The sequence below is a fragment of the Ambystoma mexicanum genome, chromosome 5q (assembly GCF_040938575.1).
Source record: "Ambystoma mexicanum isolate Mex_15411 chromosome 5q, UKY_AmexF1_1, whole genome shotgun sequence".
Lineage (NCBI taxonomy): Eukaryota > Metazoa > Chordata > Amphibia > Caudata > Ambystomatidae > Ambystoma > Ambystoma mexicanum.
Window position 1 is genome coordinate 388,607,160 of NC_090933.1, and position 22,437 is coordinate 388,629,596.

The window sequence follows — 22,437 nt, forward strand, 5'->3', positions numbered from 1 at the left end:
AAGTGTGATTTTATGGCCAGTACTATTCAGACATTATTACGCAAATACGTACATAAGCTAGAAACCATCAATGAATTGTCCTTTAGGCAATATTGCATGAACTCCGGGAATATGAGTCTTTCAGTGGCCATATATAATATATGGACAAAGATAGAATCCAACTTGGGTCCTTTGCTATGAAAATATGTTAAAATAGCAACCATACTATTGTTGACAGCTGATAGTTTGATTGTGCATGGCATAATATTAGGTATGACGATTAACTGTGTGTAGGTTTGCTACATAGCACCCTAGTTCCCTTAAGCTCCTAGGGATATTCCCATATTAAAACTCAGCCCTAGTGCATCAGGTAAACTTGGATAGGCAATAGGTGTTTTGTTTTATGTTTAAAACATTTTCTTTATGATGAGTATGGTTCGACAAAGTTTTATCTTAATGTTGTTTTAGTATTTATTATATGATATATGTACAGATATTGTTTGATTCTTTTGTATTTTAAATATTTGTTTGATATGTTTAAAGTTTAAGTTGCTTAGACTAAATCAAATTAAATAAATTAATTAAAGGAAACCAAGCTGTTTACACAGGAGACAGAAAAACGAGTATTTCTCATCAGGGAATAACAAATGACCTATATTGGGAGCATAAGAGCTTGATGATTTTGGATGATTCTAAAATAGGTAAGGGAAATAAACAGGTAGATCACAGAAAGCACTACCACTTAAAAGAACCTGTTGTTTTGTGCTATTTCACAAGGTTTTTATAGAGCGCTTATTGGTATCGCCTCACAGCGCTGCTGGTGTACGGATTTCAACTGTATAATTAAGAAGTACATTAAATAATAATAGTAAGACTTTTTATCGTTGCAGAAAAAGGCAAGGCACGTTAGTGCTTAAAAATGAGTTTAACGTGTAATTTTATCAAAGTTTTTCGTTGGGGGTGAGCTGTGTTTTTCACCTATGTTTCCTTATGTGTGAGGAGCTACAAGGAGGCATAACCTAATAGGTCAATTACTTGATGTTGATAAAAAATGGATGCATCGAAGGTCAGTTTAAAAAAAAATCTCATTTCACTATTCCAAGGTGGTTGCAGCTGTGAGTACTTAGGGAAGGATTCTTGACGAACACAAGCAGAAGTAACTGCAAAAATACGTGCAGGAGAACTAGAGGAGAGCAACACGTGTTCGTGGGATTATGGTGACAAGGTGGAACAGACAATTTTAATGTAGTGTTAATGTCCTTGTAGTGGGACAGGCATGGCAGATCACAACCTGCAAGCAGTTCCATATGATGTTGCAGTGAAAAAGTCGCCATTGCAGGTGACTTTTTTTTCTGACCCCTAAAATTCCTTTCCCAAATATTCTAGGAGGGGTATAATTATATATTATTACCTTGAATTCTAGAATGTTTGGGGAAAGTTTTTGATTGTGTGGATGGTGCATTTTTAGGGAAATGTCGCCATGTGGCTGCCATTTTCACAGCGGCATTATCACTTGATACGCCGCTAGCTCAAGCCCATCTAAGCCAAGGTAGGTCTGAGCGAACTTCCATTCGTACCCTTTCCATTAGAGCACAGAGGAAAATCTGGAGACCATGCAGAGGAGAGTGCATGAATGAATCGGGGAAATATTCAGAACGGGGGGGGGGCCGGAATGTTTGAAATGGTAGTCAGGTTTCCATGGAGCATGTGCCATATGTGGCTTTCTGGGCAGAAGGCTCAAAAAACGTCTGTTTGACGGCTTAAAAGTCATAATTTGAGTTTGACATTCACATGAGCACTGTCATATCCTGCACAACAAAATCGCACACAGTGAAACCTGACATGGCGGTAATGCTCATCACAGGTTTACATAAAACTGTACTATTTTCTTCGAGTTTTATTCAACAGCAAGTCAGGCTCAGTAGTAGCCATAATCAGCAAAGCAGCAGTTTGCTAGGCCTGGAGAGCTACATCCTAGCATAGTGAGATATCCCACCCATGTAGCTCATTTTGTGGCTCAACAAGTGAAAGTGGGAGGGGCATTTGCTGGATTGGGAGCAGCATCCACCCCTCTGCGCAATGCCTGCCTCAAAGGAAACAAACAGGATTAGGGTCATGGGTAATGTGCGCTATTCGCTGAGGGCAAGAGGAGGGGCCAACATGCTTGTGACACATAAAGGGCTCGCACATTTGCCTGTTTCCTGGACCTGGCTAAGTCTCTTGCGGTCAGGACCGTGACAAAGGGCTGGGAAGATGTGGTAATGTGATGGAATCTTTTAAGACTCTGGAATGTTCTAATCTTTGTGAAATGCTGGTGGTTAAAACATGAGCAGTCCTATGGGTTACATGGAAGAGATACTCAGAAAGGGAAGTTGACAATCTATCTTTGTGAGGAATTGCCATCTGGCAGGGGTATAGACGCCCCTTTTAAAAAAGATAATTGGATTAAATAATGCAAGGATGTGGTAATTCCATCTCAGAAAGGTTGGTCTGCTAACCAGAACTCAATTTCATTAAACTCCATGCCAAAGGCATAGTGTAGTGTGCACCAGTGCCCTGCTGCCTCAGTCTCCTGATCAGCAGCACCTGCCCTCCGGTGGCACAGAGCATGTTCAGAGTGCCCTGTTTGACAGCTGCTGTGACAGCAAGGTCACTGCAGCACAGGGGCTGCATTTAAAGCTGCACCCTATGTTCCAAAACCATGATATTATGATAACCTAGCACTGTGGTGGCAAGGTAATCTGATCAAATAAACCATGCCCAGGCTGTGGCATAATGGTTGATAGGTCACACAATTATTAAAAGCTACATCTGATTTGGATCATACTCCTGTCAACCCTGTGAGCTTTGCCGGCCATGGACAGGCTATGTTTATTCCTTTGGGAATGCGGTCCCTGCTCACCTGGAGGACAACGAGCAGGAAAACTGAGCCTCCTTGTGATTCTTTATTATGTCAGGTAACGCCGCTCTCTGCAGCTTGAGCAGAAGCTGTATTGGGAAACAGGTTTCAAGGGACACACCCTAAACAAATGGGTCAGCCTCGCACCAGGGTGCTACATACCAAAATGCCTTTGAAGTGTACGGCTAGAGAAGGGAGCAGGGTTGAAAAGGCAGGCAGAGCAGAACCAAAGGGAGGAAGGAGTCCTTCATCTTAGGTTTCTGTTAGCCTTTCTTTCCATCCTGTCTCCCACAAATCCTGCACAGCAAAGCACTGTGGCCATGATGCAATAAGGCACAAGTAACTTGTTATCTTAAAAATGATTGGATGCCTTAGGGCAGGCTTGCTTTTAAGCAATCCATGGTGAGTTGTTGCAGGCTTTACAAGGAAGGGGTCTCCCCCTCTTTCTTTGGTTCATTCCTGCACTACAAGAAGAATTCATGTGCACCTCTTCTGGGATAATTGAGCTTTCCAAAGCCTGCAGCAATTGAGATGAAGGAGTCCTCCAAGGCAGAGGCAAGATCTGCTCCCTACCCACTCCCAACTGCTGGAGCAAGACCAGACTCTCTGCCAGCTACACTGGTATGGAGGGCCTCAGTGAAGGTTAAGGGCTCTTGCAGTTGTTAGCCACCCTCCCCCGGGCTGAAAGAATGAGAGCAAGGTGTGACAGGGCATGCTTTCAGGCCTTTCAAAGGGGGAGGGAGCCTACCCCACTCCAACTCGCCAGCAGGTGCCTGAGTGACAGTGACCCCCTTCCATTCCTCCTTACCTGTAGGATTTCAGCAGCGGGGCCAGTGAGGACGCCACCACAGCCCCCTCACGAGCATTGTGGGGAAGGATGCTGGCATGATTACATCAGGACGCAGACATACAGCGGGAGGCAGTGAATGCTGCAACACTGGCCCATGTAATGGCAAGTGCTAGCATGCCACAGGGGGCAGCATTCAGCCCAACAACGGCCACAAGGAAAAAGGACGCAGCAGAGACTCAAAATGTCAGTGCAGCATCCTGTGGGAAACCCAGGCTCCAGCAGAGAGTGTTTGTTGGGGCCTGGGAAGGGACACCTTCACCATACCACCAGAGAAATTATTCTTTAAAGCAAGTCCTCTCTGAAGGCCCCTCTAATACCACTAGCCCACCAGGGAAATCTTTAAGCGGCAAAGGCCTCTGGGGGGGGCTTGGAAGATATACTTTTCCTTCGGAGCCACATCAGGCTCCAAGCCTTAAAGGCAATTAGACTGCATGAATAAGGGGGCGGGGCATACATGCCCTTTTTGAAGCCTTCCCAACATTTCCCATGTCACACCCCTTCAGCCAGGAAAGTGATTGAATAAGGTAAGTGGCAAATCCAGGGAGGGGTGGGGCATTTAAGTGAGTGTGTGTGTGAGTGGTCTAGTGTGGGTTAGTTGGGTGAGGATAGGAGTTGGTGGAGGACATCCGAGATACCAGAGGAGGCAATAGCGACCGGAGTGCAGAAGCTATTGGAGAGAGGGCCTCTGGGCAGTATTTGTGAGTGAGTGTAGAGTGTGAAGGGTAGAGGTAGAGTAGGAGTAACAGGGTGGTAGTGGAGGTGGTAGTAGATGTGGGACTAGTAGAGTCAAGCTGGTAGTTGGTAGTAGTGAGTGGTACTACATCTTAATGAGTGGTAGTCTGAGTACAGAGGAGGTAGTGGAGGTGAGAGATAGTAGTAGAAGCAGAGCAGTGGTATTAGCGACAGGGAGTGGGAGAACAGGAGTAGTAGTAGGAGTATACAGTAGGAAAGGAGAGATAGTAGTAATAGTAGCAGAGGCAGGAGGGAGTAAAGTATAACAGTGGAGTAGTAATTGGAGATCAAATTGATAGTAAGAGCAGAAGTCAGGAGTCAGAAGAGAAGTAAGATCAAAGGGTGGAGGTGAAAGCTGAAGTGAGAGATTGGAGGGATAGTAACGTGGTGGGAGGGGAACAGATTAGGAACCCAGGGTAGTGAAGGGTCAGTTGAGAACCTGTGTGGAAGGAGAGCAAATGACACTAGGCGAAAGAAGGCACCATCCCTAACTCCCAAGGATACAAAGCTGGGTAGGTCAGGGGAAGTCTAGAAAATCCCAAAGGGAGGTAGGCAGCCACCATTAGGGAAACAGCAGTAGAATAAGACAGCCAACTGACAGATAGGTGTCCCCATTGATGAGAAACTAACATTCCTGTTAGGGACACCTGGGCTGCGGTGGGGGGGGGGGACCAACGGGAAGTAGAGAGTGAGGGACGGCCCTAGTGCCAAACCCCCTTAAGAACAAGGTGACCCTAAAAGACCCTTTTGACCATGCAGTCATTCTGTTGTAAATTTACAATAAAGACCCTTGGAACGTGATACCAACTCCATCGTGGTTATTTCTGGTGGGCACCCCGTCACAAAACCCTCATTTTTTCCATGAGCCACTGGATTGGTATTCACAGAAACCGAAGAAGCACAGAGTCTGGTCTCCTACATTGCTACCACGTTGAACTGCATTAAACCATTGTCGAACATGTTAAAATGCATTCAAACCAACAGGGCCCAAAGTGCTACCTTTGGCACTTCTTCAAACCTCTTTGAACCTCTGTTGCTGATCCTCAAACCAGTTCGCTGACACACAGCTGAGAGCCAGTTGAGAGCATTGATTGCTCTGGCTCGAACAAGAAGCTCACCGCTGCAGAAGCCTTCAAACTACCATGTCTCAAACCGTCCCTCGAACCACCAGCATCTTCAGTGCCGACCCCTGATCAACTGCCGAACTGACCCGGGTGGTTTCGTCAACCTGCAGCCTTCATACATTGCATTGACCCACAGCTAGCTTTATCTCAAACTTAAAACGACACCTGCTACCCAACTGGATCACTGCGACTCGCTGCATCCTAACCTGCTTCAACTCACTCGCACAACATTGAAAAGCCTGGTTCGACACTGTCAAACCACCAAAAACTGATTAAAATACTGTTTGATGGCCCAGCTCCCCTGGTCCATTTGTTTGACAGAAACAGGAGTATCCATGTTTACAACATGTAAGTGATGTATTGCCTTTTCCTCCCCGCTAAGTATCCATAGTACAGGCATCATTATATTCTGCACCTTTCTTTCCTCCTTTACAGGGGTAGGTTTTTGTTAGCGTTCTCTAGTAGTTTGTATTGCATATTGTATGTTTAATGAAAGTATATATATATATATATATATATTTTTATAGAACCTTAATTGGGCATTCCTTTAACTTGGACGGTTGTACTTTGCTGTTTGGCTTGCTACGGTCTCACATTCACACCCCTCTTCAGGCTATAGCCTGCCCTCTGACACGTTACTAGAAAGTGCAGAGGGGTATATCTTTTATCTGTGCATGCTTCACCTTTATGATTGGGATCACTGTTATTTTGGAGAAGTGCGAGGGCTGAGTAGGCTCTTTAGCCACTTCTATGGCATTCATGCCCGCTCAGAATAGAGGACATGGCTGGGTACAGCCACCAGCCCGAGCTAATGTCCACCCTCCTGAGCGGGCATGACAGCCTTTTGCACCCCATGGTTCTTCAGGGGTGCAAATGGCTTTCATTATTTTCCTCGGGCTTGTGCAGTCGATCTCTCGAGGGGAAAAAATGTCTGCTGCCATATGGGAAAGGGACAAAGTCCCTTTTCCATGTCAATGGAGGCGGCCAGGAGACGGGTGCAGCGCCAGGACCGAAGCACAGAGATCTGGTCCCGCAGGTAAGTGGGGATGGAAGGAGGGGGTGCCATAGGGGATCAGGGAATTATGGGGGTGGTGGAGGTGGGGTGAGGCAAAACTCCCTGTTGCCTACTTAAATTAACCAAACAAAACAAAAAATGCACCACCCGGAGAAAGGCCTCGGGTGACTGGTACAGTGGGCAGGGAATGTGTATTCTCACCCGCTGTTCCAGCCACCTCATTGACTGAGTGCCCTTCCCCGGGTGCAAAACATCCTTTTACTCCAGTGGGGCAGTAGTCATTTAGTCACATTCCCTTCCTGCTCCCTGTTTCTACACGTGATGCCAAAAGCCAGCGGTGGTACCAGCAAGGAGTGTAGCCGAGTAGCCAGGCAGAATAAAAACTATTTGCAGACAGAAAGTGGCACTGCTTCTTATCACAATCCCATTCACTCCCCCACTCCACTGACTGGAATGATGAAGGGTGTTCTGGAGCAGAGCAGTGAATGGGAATATGATAAGTCGTATTTGTGCAAGTATGAGGTTGTGCAACTCTCGGGGGCATTTATTTTAGATGTAGATATGGACATATATCATTCTTTAGTTCTGTATCCGACATATAATTCTGTGTGTTGCACTTATTCCCATACAAACACTTTTCAAACTAATTTTCATTTTCATGTAAATGGACTTTGTTGTCTGTAACCTGTATCCAGTTCTTTTTTGGGGATGGAATTTGGGACTGGGTGGCTGGAAATGGTCCTCTCAGCGTTAAGTGCCATATAGAATGCTGCCCTCGAATGCAATGGACTGGTTATTGAGTGAGTGATGGTTTATGCAGCACACACTGATCCCTAAACTGCATTAGGTGGCATCTCCGAAGCAGGAAGTGTTGAGAAGATGGAACCAGTAGCGTCCACCAAGTCTGGTTGGGTTGAGACGTCCCTTTGAACTCTGTGATGCGTTGGATGCTCCTAGGATCAAAGGGTCAAGTAGCCAACATCCAAAGGTAGGAAACATAGGGTTGGCTTCATTGAAATACCAAATACTACAAGTGCATTCACGTTCGCATCAACACTTAGGGGCAATTTGGTCTAGGGAATCACTACCTAAATGACAACACTCCCTCTCCCAGTAACTCAAAATGGTACGTGTAGTCAATATTAATGCAGAATATTTTCTTTTTATTCTGGAAAGCCGACCAGATGCTTAAATTCTGTGTGTCAACAGGCCGTGCCCTAGAAACAATTGAATGAGTTTTCCGTTTTCCTTTAATTGGAATTTGAAAGCTAAAATAAGCGAATCCGTACAAATAACCTAATACAAAAAAAAGAATGATAAACGACCTAACTTATTTGACTGAAAATAGTAGGCATTTTAGTATATATATATATATATATATATATATATATATATATATATATATATATGGTAAATAATAGGTGGAGATGGGGTAATGGTATAAGTTACGGTAGAAGAGGTGAGTGAGATGTGAGGGGACTCCCCCTGCATTATAAAACAAAGTTAAAAAAGCTAAAGGTTTTCGGTCAAAAAATGAGGTCATTTCTCAATTTGTTTTTTTTCTCGAAATGATCGCAGATATCCAAAATAAGCCCTCACACATCATGCTTCAATACCTCTGGGTGGTAACATAAAAATATATCCGGATGGGACTCCAGCACCACAATGTATATCGCTATACATCACCCCTTCCTGAGATTAGCCAAGAGAAGGGACTTATTTTCCAGGCAGTTAAAATTGCCCTCTAATTGCCAAGGAATTGGTGTTGTGTAGTTCACTGGTTGAACTATTTCCGGAAAGATTCCAGTAATATATTCCACACTTCTTTTTGGATACTATCTCATATCTCATTCCTCGGTTTTATCATGGAATTGTCCTTGGCATTAACTTATGGCAAACAACAGATTCATGTTTATTTTGCTGTGGTCATCTGTCCTCCTCTCGCTCTCGAGCAGATGTTTAAAAATTCCAAAAAGGCCAATGCCTGACTCATGCTGCACATAAAGTCAGCTACGCAGAGGCTGTCCTTGCACTTCACCCAGCAGTGCATTTCCAGGAGCCCACGAACACGCCATTCCGTAAGGTGTGGTAATGCTACCACCAGCGATTACATGGATGCAATGCAGGAGGACAAACCCCACCAGTTGCAGAAGAGATAATTCAATAACAGAAAAAATACAGGAAACTCCAGGGCTCAGCGCCAGTGTAAAAATGGATGGTTTAATGACACAATCTGTTGCACATAGTTGTGTGCATACGACAGAAAAACGCCCAGACTGTTGTCTGAAAGAATAACTGTAGAGCAGCACAATTATCCACCATTGGGATCTGTCCCTATTATTGTCTTTCAGACAACAGTCGTACGGATTTAATAATTCTGTTATTGGCCCTGATTTGATAAAGGCTCGTGGGAGCCGAAACGCGTTATCGAGTAGAGGGTGTTTTTCTGTCGTATGCACACAACTATGTGCAACAGATTGTGTCATTAAACAATCAATTTTTACACTGGCGCTGAGTCCTGGAGTTTCCTGTTTTTTTTCTGTTACCTTGTGGACGGTATGGGCTTAGTATCTGTCCAAATCCAGTGACCCGCGACTTTTGATGACAATATAGTTTCACTATTTTCCATCATTTGACTTCTATAAGGGATTGTGAGGAGTCGCCTGCTGGAGCAACTTCAAACTAAATAAGCCCCATTTTCTTGTAATTCAATAACAGCAATACTTTTTAGTTTGGGCTTTGAGGTGGCGCTTGAGCAAAAATAAGATGGGCCTCGCACTTTCTCCAGAGTAGTATCCAAGTTCATAATATAGCTCACATTTGGTATTAGTCACGCATTATTCTGCACAAGTTTTCATTGCGTCCTTGGGTGGTGGGCAATCCTGCAGATCTCGATCCCCTTACCATATGTTGCCACATGAGCTGGGTGATACGGCAATCGTTCCGGTGCGCGCCATCACTGCGCGCCCAGCTTGCTGCTGCCTTGTCGTGCCCCTGCCCTGGCCTAGAGTGGAGACCTAGGGCGTCATTAAGTGCATGTTTGTATTGTAATGTATGTTTTATGTATGTATATATCATGTATTGTATGCATGTATCATGTATTGCAATTAATGTATGTATTTTGTGATGTATGTATTGTAATGTATAAATCACGTGTGTATTATAATGTACGTATGTATGTATGTGTATGTATGTATTTTTATGAATGTTTCCATGACTGTGTATGTATGTGTGTTTGAATGTAGTGCAGTGTGTGTGTGCAGGACTGTAGGGGGAGTACCTGTGCGTGTATGTATGTTTGTGTAAATGTTTATATTATAAGAGTGTGTGTGGGCATGTGCTTGTCCACATGTATAGCATTTCTGCAAGGAGTTTACATGACCAACCATTCAATTGGTATGGTTGGCCACCTAAATCTCTTGCAGAGCCTGCTGAAGTGACCATTACTTTCATAGATAGATTTGCTATCTATGCCAGTAATGGTCATTTTAAATCGCATGCATGAAGTTGCTGCCACAACCTTCATGCTTCATGCAAGTGATTTGAAGGAGCCATTACTGGCATAGATAGACCATGCCTATCTATGCCAGTAATGGTCATTTTAAATCATATTTGTGTGCTTTGTGCAGGGGCAGCTCATCCATGAAGGGCGAGGAGACGAACCCACCTGAGCCCTCAATGGGGCGTCAACCCGCCTGAGCCCTCGCACATCATGGAGGACTCCACGCCAGCATAGGAGCCCTCGCTCAGCTGCCTGTTGCAGCTGAGGAAACGTGGCATGATGTTTTTTTACTAGGCATCTATGATCAACCAAGCATGATATGTGATATCATTTGGCTAGACTGGCATTTTGTGGTAGCCAGTCTAGATATTTCAAACTGTGGCATGACATTTTTTCTTGGACATCTATTACAAAGCAAGCATGTTACATGTTACTGCTTGGCTAGGTTGGCATTTTGCAAGCAACCAGTCTGGTCCTTTCTTACTGTGGCATTACATTTTTTCCCGGGCATTTATGATACCCCAAGCTTATTATGTGTTATTATTACTTTGCTAGACTGGCATTTTGGTGCCACCAGCGTAGCTATTTCTTACTATAGCATGACATTTTTTACTTGCCACCAACGATAAAGCAAATAAATGTTTTTACGTGTCTAGACTGGACTACATTGTGCAGCCAGTCTGGACATGTTTCCATATTTTAGAATGGCATTTTGGTGCCACCAGTGTAGCTATTTCTTACTATAGCATGACATTTTTTACTTGGCACCAACGATAAAGAAAATAAATGTTTTTACGTGACTAGACTGGACTACGTTGTGCAGCCAGTCTGGACATGTTTCCATATTGTGGAATGGCATTTTTAAAGGCAAAGCTAAAAGAAGTAAGTTCTTATGTAGGGATACGGCCATGAATTGGCACAAACATCGTGGACATGTTTTCTTCTAGTGTAATTACTGTCAGCATGTGCAATGCAAACATGAGCATGTTCTTATATAGCATTTCTGGCATATATAAGTGCAGTGAGCATGTGAATGTATGGGCACAGCCAGTGTGGAAATGTTGAAAATGTTTCTATACTGGCATATTTTGTGGGCGAAGGCATCACGAAAATGCGTTGGGAAATGCGTGTTTGTACTGTTAGTGACTTGGAAACTGTCTGGCTTTTCACCCAGTTTCACACATAAAGTGTGCTGTATAATGCACCATTTTAACCCAATATTTTGTAAAATTCGCTAGGGGGAGGGAAACTCCCTCAACCCCCTAGGTTGGTTTGGGCTCCCTCGCTATGCTAGGTCGTGCTGGCATATTTGGGGGAAATACTTGCACCCCTCAAATTAAAAGATTCACCAACACCCATTGGATTTAAAGTGCCCATTGCTGGCATAGACAGGTTGTCCTATTTATTCCAGTAATGGTCACTTTAAATGACATGCATGAAGCTGCTGCCACAACCTATGCATGCCAGTAATGGTCACCTTAAATCATATGTACGGCTGCATCACTTCATGCTTGTCATTTAAAGTGTCCCTTACTGGCATTGCGAGATTGTGGCAGCAGCCCCTTGCATGCGATGTACCCTGACCATTACTGGCATGAAGCCTTATGAACATGGTATAAAGGGCTCCTATGTAGTGTGCCGGTGATGACATGACATTTACTTCATGTTTTACCCTAGAGAGCCACCTGTACATTGCATTGCTTTTTACCTCATTTTTTAAAAAAATGGTGCTGTAAAATGCATATTTCAGCATATTTTTAAAAAGCCTTCTCAGCGGGGATACGCCCCCGAAACCCCCCCAATTGGTGGGTGCACCCTTGCTACTCTCGTCACTTGCGCTCATTTGAGGAAATATTTAGAACCCTCTACTGAAAATGTACCCCGCCCAGCGAGGGCTTGCTTACCCATGAATCCTTTAGAACTCTTGGTGCCCTTTCAGGGGCTACTCCCCTCAACCCGCGCCGCCCCCAGCACCAAAAGCTGCCTCTGCCACTGATCCCACCTAGATGTTTTACCAACTAAAGTGCACATGTTGAAATGCATTTAGAATTGAAAATGTCTAAAATGAATGTCAAAATCAGGATCTTAAAATAAGGTGCCCACCCTACTCCAGCACCCACCCATGAATGATATACATATATATTAATAGAGGTATTTGCCCATAATGGAATTGCACTGGTACAGAACATAGAGGGTAGAACAATTGAAATGATCAGGCAATAACTGTTAATGACACTTCTATATTGCAGCAATTCCTAAAAAAACAGATCTCAGGAAAAGGAAACTTCTGGATCGGCCTGACAGATTCCGAGGAGGAAAACGTGTGGAAGTGGGGTGACGGGACGATACCAACGTTCACGTGAGTGCCGCAAACTGGTCCACTGTCCTTCTTTGATTTTGCTCGATCTTTAATGTGCCTACCCTGTTTCTGGGACAGGCGTTATTATCAATAGGGTGACTAAGCTTGCATGCCCGCCTCAAGTGGTGTCCTTCTGAAGGTCAGCTTTGAAGCTGCCATGGCTTGGCAGCAGAGTGAGGCTGTCTGCATGTGGTGTCATTACACGGCACTCCGCCACTATTTGCCACCGGCACCAGAGGCGTTGCTAAGGGGGCTATAGCCCCTGGTCTTTTGGTTGTAGCCCTGGATAGAATCTCAGGAGCTACAACCAAAAGGCTAGCCAGCCCCCGGTCCCGACAGTTCCGACATCAGCGTAGCCCCAGGTCTTTTCCAGACCTAGCAACACCCCTGACCCGCAGGAAGAGCAAGCGCGCAGCAGCCCAGAGGACAGCAATCAGTTGGAAGGAAGTGTGATGATCACATAGATTTTTGGATTTTTAGATGTCTTTAATCCGAATACGGCAAGTACTCTGCCGCCAAGGTATCTGCATAACCAAAGGGGGTCTAGAATTCCAAGTAGTAACGCAAACATAAAATTCACGGAGGATGTGTTTTTTTTTATTTGCATGACTTTGAGACATGTACAGGTCACAAAGGAGACCTGCTAAACAGCAGTGCTAATGATGTGTTGCCCAGCCACCGTGCAAACATTTAGGGTCGGGAACACACTGTGTGGGTTTGGAGCACAGTCACAGTGACAGGCCCTAAAGTGGCAAAAATAGAACAGAGCATTGCTGCCATGTTTGAGGGATATACAGGCAAGTGGGAGAACAGTGGTTCATAGCACTCATGTAGCACCTAAAGAAACTGCATGACACAGGGTCAGCACATACACCTGCGCTGTTCCAAGCAGGCACAGGGGAATGCTTTCGGTTCTGCACATTTCAAAGTGCACCCCGCTTCTGGATTCTGGATGCACTTTGAAATGTGCTGAAATGTCACGCCCTGCCTTGCGAAGTGCACGGCATCACAATGTGCACACTCAGGATGCACACATTCTCATACCCCATTGTGTGTGTATATATATATATATATACATATATATAGAGGGCACCTGTTTCTGTTTTTTTCTTGTGCAAATGAAGGCAATGCACTGGAGCCGGAAAAACATTGGCGAATATGGCCCAATGTGTCTAAACTATGGCCTCTCGCTGTAACCCAAAATACAACCACAAATCTCGTCTCAAGTGAATTACTTCAAAATGCAATGAAAGCTATGAATGGGAATTGTGATTTGCAGCCACATACAGGGAGCTGCACATCCCTGAGTGTCGCCCTGGATCTCCCTTGCAGACCAGCTGATCTTTGCTGGTCACAGTGTGAGAGAGAATTGGCCATTGCCGCAAGAGAGATGAAAGGGACTAAAGTCATCAGTAACTAGTGCAGAGCACAGTGGGCAAAAAAGGCATGACCCCGAAGGTAAGGCAGGATTAAACAAGGTAAAGAAATATGGCAAGGCGTGGGCAAATGCAGCATGTAGGGCACACGCTAGGTGGCCATTTCCCAAGGGAGGAAGCCAAGTGAATGTCAGGGTCTAGAATCTAAATATCTGCATTTGGCTGGGCCCATGGTCACTAATAGAAATACATCCTTGAGGGGGCCCTCACGAGGCTCGTGAGTGTCCAGCGGTAAAGCTCTAGCATGAGGAACCCAGCATGTCTGCCTGTCTGTCCCTGAGCCAGTCTTGACATTCTGAGCGCCCAGAGAAACTGCCCGGAAGCATGCAGGTCACAGGGTGGCACCCAGGGTGTTCACAACATTAAAGCTTTGATGATAGCCTCCAGAGTGCGGCTGAGAGAAGTCAAAATGCAGGCTGGCTCAGTACCAGACAGGGCTGGGATGCTGCCAGGAGCCCCTGCATGAAGTGGGCTCTAGGAAAACAGGGAGATGATAGGTTTGGTTTTCTTCTTCTGTTCTTCTCACATCTGATAAGAAAAGATTAAACGTGGGTCTTCCCCTCACAACGATAAGGGAGGGCTACACGCCCTAATCAACAACATGACAGATATGTAGGATTCCTTTCAAGGTACACGTGCCTTTCCCCTTTCACTGTAAAAATAGTACAGCTTGGTTAGAGCATTGTACACCGATAGTACAGTTTCCAAATACATATAGTATCCCAATGATGCCTGTTCTCTGCCTGACGCCAATAGGAGTTCAGTTTGCACACCTGTCCCTTCAGTGTGGCACATCGCCAGTGCCACGTTCCCTGCAACATCTGTATGGTAGGTGGTAACCGTTCTTTATCTCTGTTCCATATAAAATGAGTAAGGCTGTTGGCATTGCAGAGAATGAGTGTGCAGTTATTTAAATAGTGCTTCGTGCCAAACCAGCAGCTTGTTTTTAAACAAGTGGCATCATGCATCTGTGTAAACTTGGTAAACTTAGTAAACTGCAGTTGACAACATGTAAATATGCTAATTATCAGGGAAGTCATTTGGCAGGGTCCAGGGGGGTCGTTGCGCTTCACAGCTGGAAATAATACTAAACAAAATGGCTGCCACGGACAGGAAAACGTAGTCCATTTTCTCTTTCTGTGGTGGCCATAGTGAACAAATAAAATGCCCACCATGAAGGACATTGGAAAAAAAAGTTAACAAAAAATAAATGTCCACCATGGAAGAGGGAGAAGGGAACGTAATTCCTTTTCCCTATTCCATGGTGGCCTGGAAAAAGAAAACAAGCGGCGCGAGGGTCGTGCAAATGTGTGTAAGGGCTTACAGTCAGGCCAGGCTCACAAACCAACCAATCGGTTTGTTTGTGAGCAGAAACAAAACCATGCCGGGTACTAACGGTATAAAAACCCTTAGTCTTCTGAATAGCACACTACCAACGTTTCCACACCATAAAATTACAGCATTTCTTGTGCTTAGTCTACTTTAGGATGGCCATTAGGAAACTGTGTCCTTTACATTTCGATATCCTTTGCTGTGAAGCGAACTATGCTTAACCCTCTCTATGGCAGCTAATTGCTCAGAAACTGTTAACAAGGCCTTTCCTTTTCTGGGTCCACCAATCCGGAATCCTAAAGGCTTTTCTGTTTATTAAGTTGTGCATTGTCCTTTCAATTGACCAATCAATCAATCACTTTATTCAGTGTTCAAAAAAACCATTACGTTCATAGAACAGTAGCACAAGTTAAAATTTAGAGCGCAATATATAAATCATTCAAAGCGTGATGCAGATAATCAAACAGGCTTGTTATGGAAACATCATAAAAACATCATAATTGATTATGCACAATAAACATCAAAATACACAAAGGTGTGCTATGCTAATGCCAAGTGTGTTAATAAAGAAAGTTTTTTTTAAAAAAACACAAAGGAAAGAACATACTCGCAGTCCTTAGAATATAATAAAATGTACAAGAGAGAGGCAGAAAACTCACAGCCCCGTAGATAAAATAGTGACAGAAGGCACATGAGTGTCTAGACGACCCCACACTAGATTGGCAGGTTAAGTCGCCAATATGGTTGTACTGTCAAGTTGTTAAAACAGCTTCTCCCTGCGTAACCAAGCCCAATGGATAAATCGAGCTACGCAGAAGGCAATGTCTGGCTCTGTGTTCCCTTTACAATAAGCCAGAGCTTCTAATGTTGAGCGAAACCTGCTGCCGTCAGCAGCGGTTTCAAGTAACGTACTCTTAATAAATGTGCATATAAACAAAACATGGATAACTGTTTCATCACCAGAGCCACAAAGGGGGCATAAACCCAAGCCATTCAGGCCTCAAGCTCTTGTAAAAGAAGCCACTCTAAGTGTACCCATCCTAAAACAAGATAACACAGGGCAGGTATAAGGCGGATTAATAACATGTAGATAGCCTTCATAGCCAAAGTCCCCCTTGGTCATGAGGTACTCTGGGCCTAATCTCAGCCTAGGGGCAGATTCTTCCATTTTTCTCCTAGCCCAGGTAAGAGCTGCTTTTAAATGCTACCTTGTGTGCATTCACTGGGTCTTCCCACAGGATAGACCCATTCTAGGCCAATGAAACGTTCTTTACATGTGCAGCCCAGGGTAAACTTGTGCCTCCTTCTAGATCAAGAAGATGTTTTTACCAAGACCCTCTGAGCTCTGGAGGCTGATCCAGTATAAAACGGGCTGAAGAGAAATGGTCTCCTCAATTGGTGGTACATCAAGCTCAAGGTGCACAACAGCATTAGAGGAGCCCTGTGGTAACATTAAGAGATTCTTTGCGTGACCCCAAAGTTCGGCACCAAAAAGAGCAGCCAGAATAGTTAGTTTTTGCAATAGCTCGATGGCTGGAGACACTGCTCCTGTCCCGTGTCTATTGACGATAGATTCAGCTGCCCGCTGTATCTTTCTAGGCTGGTTCGGGCTTTATCTAATTGAGCAGTCCACAGGCTATTCACATGGAATCTAATTCCTAGGAAATCATACAATGGCACCTGTTCCAGCCTACAGCCCACCACATCAACAGCCAAGGCATGGCGTTTTGCCAACTTCAGTTGAAAGACCAATACCTTCGTTTTTCCAGTGTTAAACTTTAAATGCAGGTACTTGCATTTCTTCAGAAACACAGCAAGGGTTGACTTAGGCCGTCAACTATCATTGTGTTAGGTTTCACCGCAGCGCTTTGTATCAGCCGTGTCCAGCAACATACTGTTGTGTGCTAGGCTACCACAGGATGCTGCCAATTCTTTGAACAAAATGGTTTCTTTTCAGCCGGTGACCACAAGTATCTGTTGCACAACTGGACTCCCACTCCCTGTTGGAGAATACATAACACATAAACACACTTATTTTAAATGGGGCGGAGCAGGAAATAGAAGTGTAAAAGAAATGCTTTTACACCTCCATTTCCAATGCTGCCCCATTTTGCAGCAGTGACAAGATGGAGGAGGGGCACAGAGTGAAGATGAGATTTCGGCCGTTCCACTCGCTTTTAATCTTTCCTTGTCCCCTTCACCTCGTGGGCCTGTAAAGTTGCATGCAGGGGACCTAAGACAATGTAAGTGCTGATGTTGGTGGACCATGAAAATGTGGCGAATGCAAACAGGGCAGTTGGTTATCAGTGAGCCCCAGGAAGGGATTTCAGCGACAGTTTTCGATTTGTGTCTCGACGTTGATTAATCATGAGGAAGGTGTTCATATTGTTACAGTGCCATTTTTTGGAGTTTTCATTTCATGTTTGCAGGCTCATTCTCAATTAACAAGGGCGAATCTTGTTTCTATAGGAACTGGAAGACTGGGCAACCAGATAACTGGGGCGAAGGACACACCCCAGGAGAGGACTGTGCGGGCGTGATCACTGGCGGGATGTGGAACGACTTCCCCTGTGATGAGGCCGTTGCATTCATTTGTGAGAAGCCTGTGGACCAAGGTACGGAAAGAAATGAAAGCTCCATTGTGGTGACGCAGTGCAGGCTGTTCATGGAGTTTGGGGCCCATTGGGGTCTGTGAAATTAAAACAACATTGTTTGCAAACCTTAATAATCCCAATTACTCACCACCTAGCATTGGGGCATCTGCATTAAGTATTAGGAGCTGCCTTTTTATAACTCCATCAAAAAATAAATTAAAAGTGTTGGGGCCAAAAAACACCCCAAGTCTCAATGCCTGATCTATTGTACTAATATCTCTGGAAAATCCTGTTTGTAATGACTAATTGGATTAGTTTGCAGAATCCACGATTCTAATTTTAGTGGGAGGACTTCCCCATATACTTTGCTACTAGCGTCCAATAAGGATATTGAACGGTACTTTCCGGGATCGTCACGTCCCCCCTTTTCATAGATAGCAACTGACTTTCTAAGATGCTAGGACCTTAGCAAGACTTATAAGCGCATTTAATAGTTGGAAATGATAGGATACCCAGATCATCAGTTCACTCTTATAAATATCCCATGTGATCCTATCTAGGCCGGGGGCCTTACCTGATTTTTGGTTCCCAATGGCTGTCAATATTTCCTGTATTGTAATTTCTGGGGTTCCCGGGATGAAGTCATCACTCCACAAGTCTGGCTGCAGGACTCAATTCACATTGTGTGGGACCCTGCCCTCCTTATATAAACCTGAGAAATGATTAAACCATCTATCTTCATTAAAAGCAACTTTAAAGGGGTTACTGTCACATTCAAAACATCTACTCACAATTTTCCAGAAGACCTTAGAGTCATTTATTTTGGAGGCAGACAAAAGTGCCTCTCAGTGAGCGTTCCTGCGCTTTACTTGCTTTTTCCTTCTCAATGTTGCATTTACATTCTTTTCTCATTCTTTGTGCAATTTCGTATTTATCAGGGACATTTGATTTTAGAGCTAGCACTAGCTCCGTCTTCATATGTCTACATTTGTTGTCAAACCAACTCTTGTTCTTGGTTTGTCTCTTCTACAATTTTCATGGGTTTAGTTAAAACGGGTGATAAAATCTCCTTTATTAATTCATTAGGGTTCAAAATAGTAGTTGGATCAACAGGGGCAGGGCCAAGTACCACTTCAAAAACATGCAATAGATCCCCATATATTTTAAGCAATGTAACATCAAGCCGTCAGATTGCTTTGTGCTCTCACCAGGGATGTAGAGATGCAGGCATATAGATACAACCTTATGGTCACTTTCAACTCTTAACGCCACATTCATGTTCCTAACTCTGGGACATGCTTGTAGGTTAACTAGAATATAGTCAATGTGGACGGATCTCGTAACGCTATATTCTTCATATATACCCTATAGTTACAAGACATAGTTGACTGTAGTGACAGACGCATTGGCGGGCAGCCTTCAGCTCCATCCAAGCACATGCCTACCTAAATAGTTTCAGCTCGCCATCCAAGGAAACTGATTGGCGTGCTCATTGTGCTCAGTGCTAATTTAGCACTGTTCCTTCTGAAAATAGCACCATTTCTAACAGCTTTAATATCGGGAGGTATGGAAGTGACATCATGGTTTTCATTTTTAGTGGTTTTGTGAACTCATCAATCGCAGGAACTCTCACATTTTCACTTTGGTTGGGAATATGCTATGTGGGTTCATTTTGATGAAACAACTGCAACCTTCCATCTAATAACGGGATGCACGCACAGGGTGTCTGTAGCTGTAACTGCAATTATCTTCCACTGAAGGTTCCTATTAGAGCTGAGGAAATGCCCCAGTTTATTAAGTCCCTACCGCTCAATAAAACGCCTGGCTCCGATGGGGTTTCCATACGTGCCTAAAAATTCAAACTGCCCTACTTTTTCACTTATTGCCATGTTTCACATGGCTTTTAACTCCTGAGAACTTGACTGCTTCAAGCTGTGACTTGTCTATTGTCTGAACCTGAAAATAGTTCTCACCTATGAAAATTATATCGATTATCATATAGTAAATCCTCCTAACTTTGATGCAAGACAATACTCCAGAACCTTTGTGAATAGATTGTCCTCACTGTTGCCCTGACTAATCTAATGAAATTATGAAACTGGAGATATCATGCTAATGGCCCACAAGCCAGGAGTTAATGTTGACTTGAGGAGATTACCATGTGGTGCAGACCAAGGGTTTGGGCAATGAAGCTATTAGTACCCCCTGATACAGATTACGTATGCCGCCACTGCCCGTGGTCCTAATATTGAGGTTGCCATGTAGCAAGGAAGAGGCAGGCCTGGTGAGAGCATCTCCAGTGTGAGGAGAAGCCAGCAATGCGTAGAAGGAGGTAGATGCTTCAGCAGACCTGGAAGCTGCATGTTGCACAGGAAGAGGGAAGAGCGGCATGAGCACAGCGAAGTGGAAGACGCCCAGAGTGATGGGCAGCAGGGGTGATAAAAGAAACCTCTGGGGAGGATCGTGGTTTCACTGAAACTATCATGGAATGCAACCTGGTGTTTAGCCAATGTGATTCTGTCAGGGTACTCCCTGGGATATTAATAAAGCTTAGTGCATGGTCCAGTTAGCCTTTTGCTTTACTTGCCTTAGACACAGAAAAGCTTTTGACCACTTGGACTGATCCTTCTGAAATATAGAATGAACAGAATTTGGTTTGATCCAAATTTCAAACATTGTGTCTCCTTAAAAAAAATATAGCTATCCAGATAAAGTAAAAATATATTTGTACCTATTTCAAAACATTAAAATATAGGCACCGGCATAGGCAGCCATCTTCCCCCTAGTCATTGCCCTAACCAACGTGCCTGCAGCCCAACTGGTTAGACAGAATAGTCATATTAAAGGTTTCAGAATAATTCTGCCCAACATAACTTACAATATTTTTCTGATAATTTCTTAATGAGTAATTTAGCTACATCGCTACCAAATATTCTCAAAAAAGTTACACATTTTCATTTAGCTTCAAGGTTTAAAATGAAATGCAAAAAATCTGAATCTTGGAATATTTCGGAAAAACAGGCAAGCGTTCAGGGTGCTTCCATTGAAATATGAATAGGAATATGCAGGGAATTAGCTTTAATGCTCAGGAATATACATAACTAGATCAGACAAAACATTATATTAGCTTAATGTTCCTGGTACCTTTTCTGATTCATAAACATTGGGAAAATTCGAGATTTCCTAGTTGGGTAAGATCATGGCTATATTTCAAAGACATTTTGCTGACCAAAGGTGATTCGGCAGTCCTTTATGTTGAGATATGCCTGTACTTTGCACAATTAGGTTTGAATGGGCTTCAAGCCCTTCCACGGAGAATTGGCAGGCATTAGAACAATCAGTTCTTAGCATACCTTGGGAAAACCTACTATGGTATCCAGTGTAATCAAGTCTTTGCATTAACCTAGCTAGAGAGATCACCAAAACACTCTTTGAAACTGGGATAAAGAATTTTTAAAAAGTGGCACTTCCTCCTTTTCTACTCTATGTAGCCCTGTCATAAACAAACCTGGCTATTCGGCCAAATGATAGGACAATTACTTAGGACTATATACTATAACGGTATGCTAGCATGTAGAATGCATATGCTCTATAAAGTCCTGGGCACTAAACATAACCCCCCAAAAGACTTGTACATGTCCAAATTGGATGAAAGATCTCCAGGTCTGATAATATATGGGTTAGGGCAACCAAATCGTTTCCCCCTACCCAAACATGAGAACACTCCTACATTGTTTTAGTAGCTTATCATTTTTGTTTACATGTTTCCCTCCTGAATTGCCTTTTATTTGGAGATGAATATTAGCTAGAAGCACATTTTTGCATATATGGTGGGATTTTGCATGGTTGAACCCTTTTGGAAAGGGATAAAAGTATAAAAAGGTATTAAGACCGATTTGCCCCATGATCCCCTGATAGCACACTCGGGAGACGTAAAAGAGACATATCGCCTAATAGGAGCCTGCATTAATATAATAGGCATCCCCTGGTAGAAGCTAGAATAAACACAGCTCGACATTAATGGTCTCCACTGCCCCCTCCCACTATGGAATGGATGGATGCAAAGAATAACATTTTAACTATGCTTAAAAATGAATACACAAACTGGAACCCAGTTGTTATCATTCAGTATCTCTTATTGACTCCTCGGAAAAATGGTTTGGTAGAATAACCTACAATAGAATACTCAACTGATCCAGAACAAATCATATCCCCTCAGATGAACAATATGGATCACTGTAAAATGGGCATAGTGGGCTTGATTCATCCGACCCAGGGAACTGATTAGTTGTAGAATGCATGCAGACGTTTTATATTAATGTCTCCGTTGATTTTATTTAATTACTTTTATAAGGTTTTGTGGATTGTGTCTTAGATCCGCAATAAACGAATATCTGATCTAAATAATACACAAAATACAAAAACACGTGTTCCCATTTTGTAGATTTTTTGAAAGCCCTCGATTAGCCAAGCATACATTTAATACCAGCATCAAGGAGCAACTTCTCATTGTATTGCTCTTGCAACCCTTTGCAGAACTCTGCAAATGTTGATTGTATTATATATTACTATTTAATACAACATAGGGAGAAACTATGATGATTGTTCTTTAGTC

At 43.6% G+C, this 22,437-nt stretch overlaps 1 protein-coding gene across 1 annotated transcript in view; it reads left to right on the forward strand.

Annotated features, from left to right (window-relative positions):
- Positions 1–22,437, forward strand: part of COLEC12 (collectin subfamily member 12) — a 418,681-nt gene that overhangs the window by 391,349 nt on the left and 4,895 nt on the right. The window contains exons 8-9 of the mRNA XM_069620876.1: positions 12,351–12,460; positions 17,698–17,843. Coding sequence (XP_069476977.1) covers positions 12,351–12,460; positions 17,698–17,843 — 256 coding nt within the window. The remainder of the gene's footprint in view (positions 1–12,350; positions 12,461–17,697; positions 17,844–22,437) is intronic.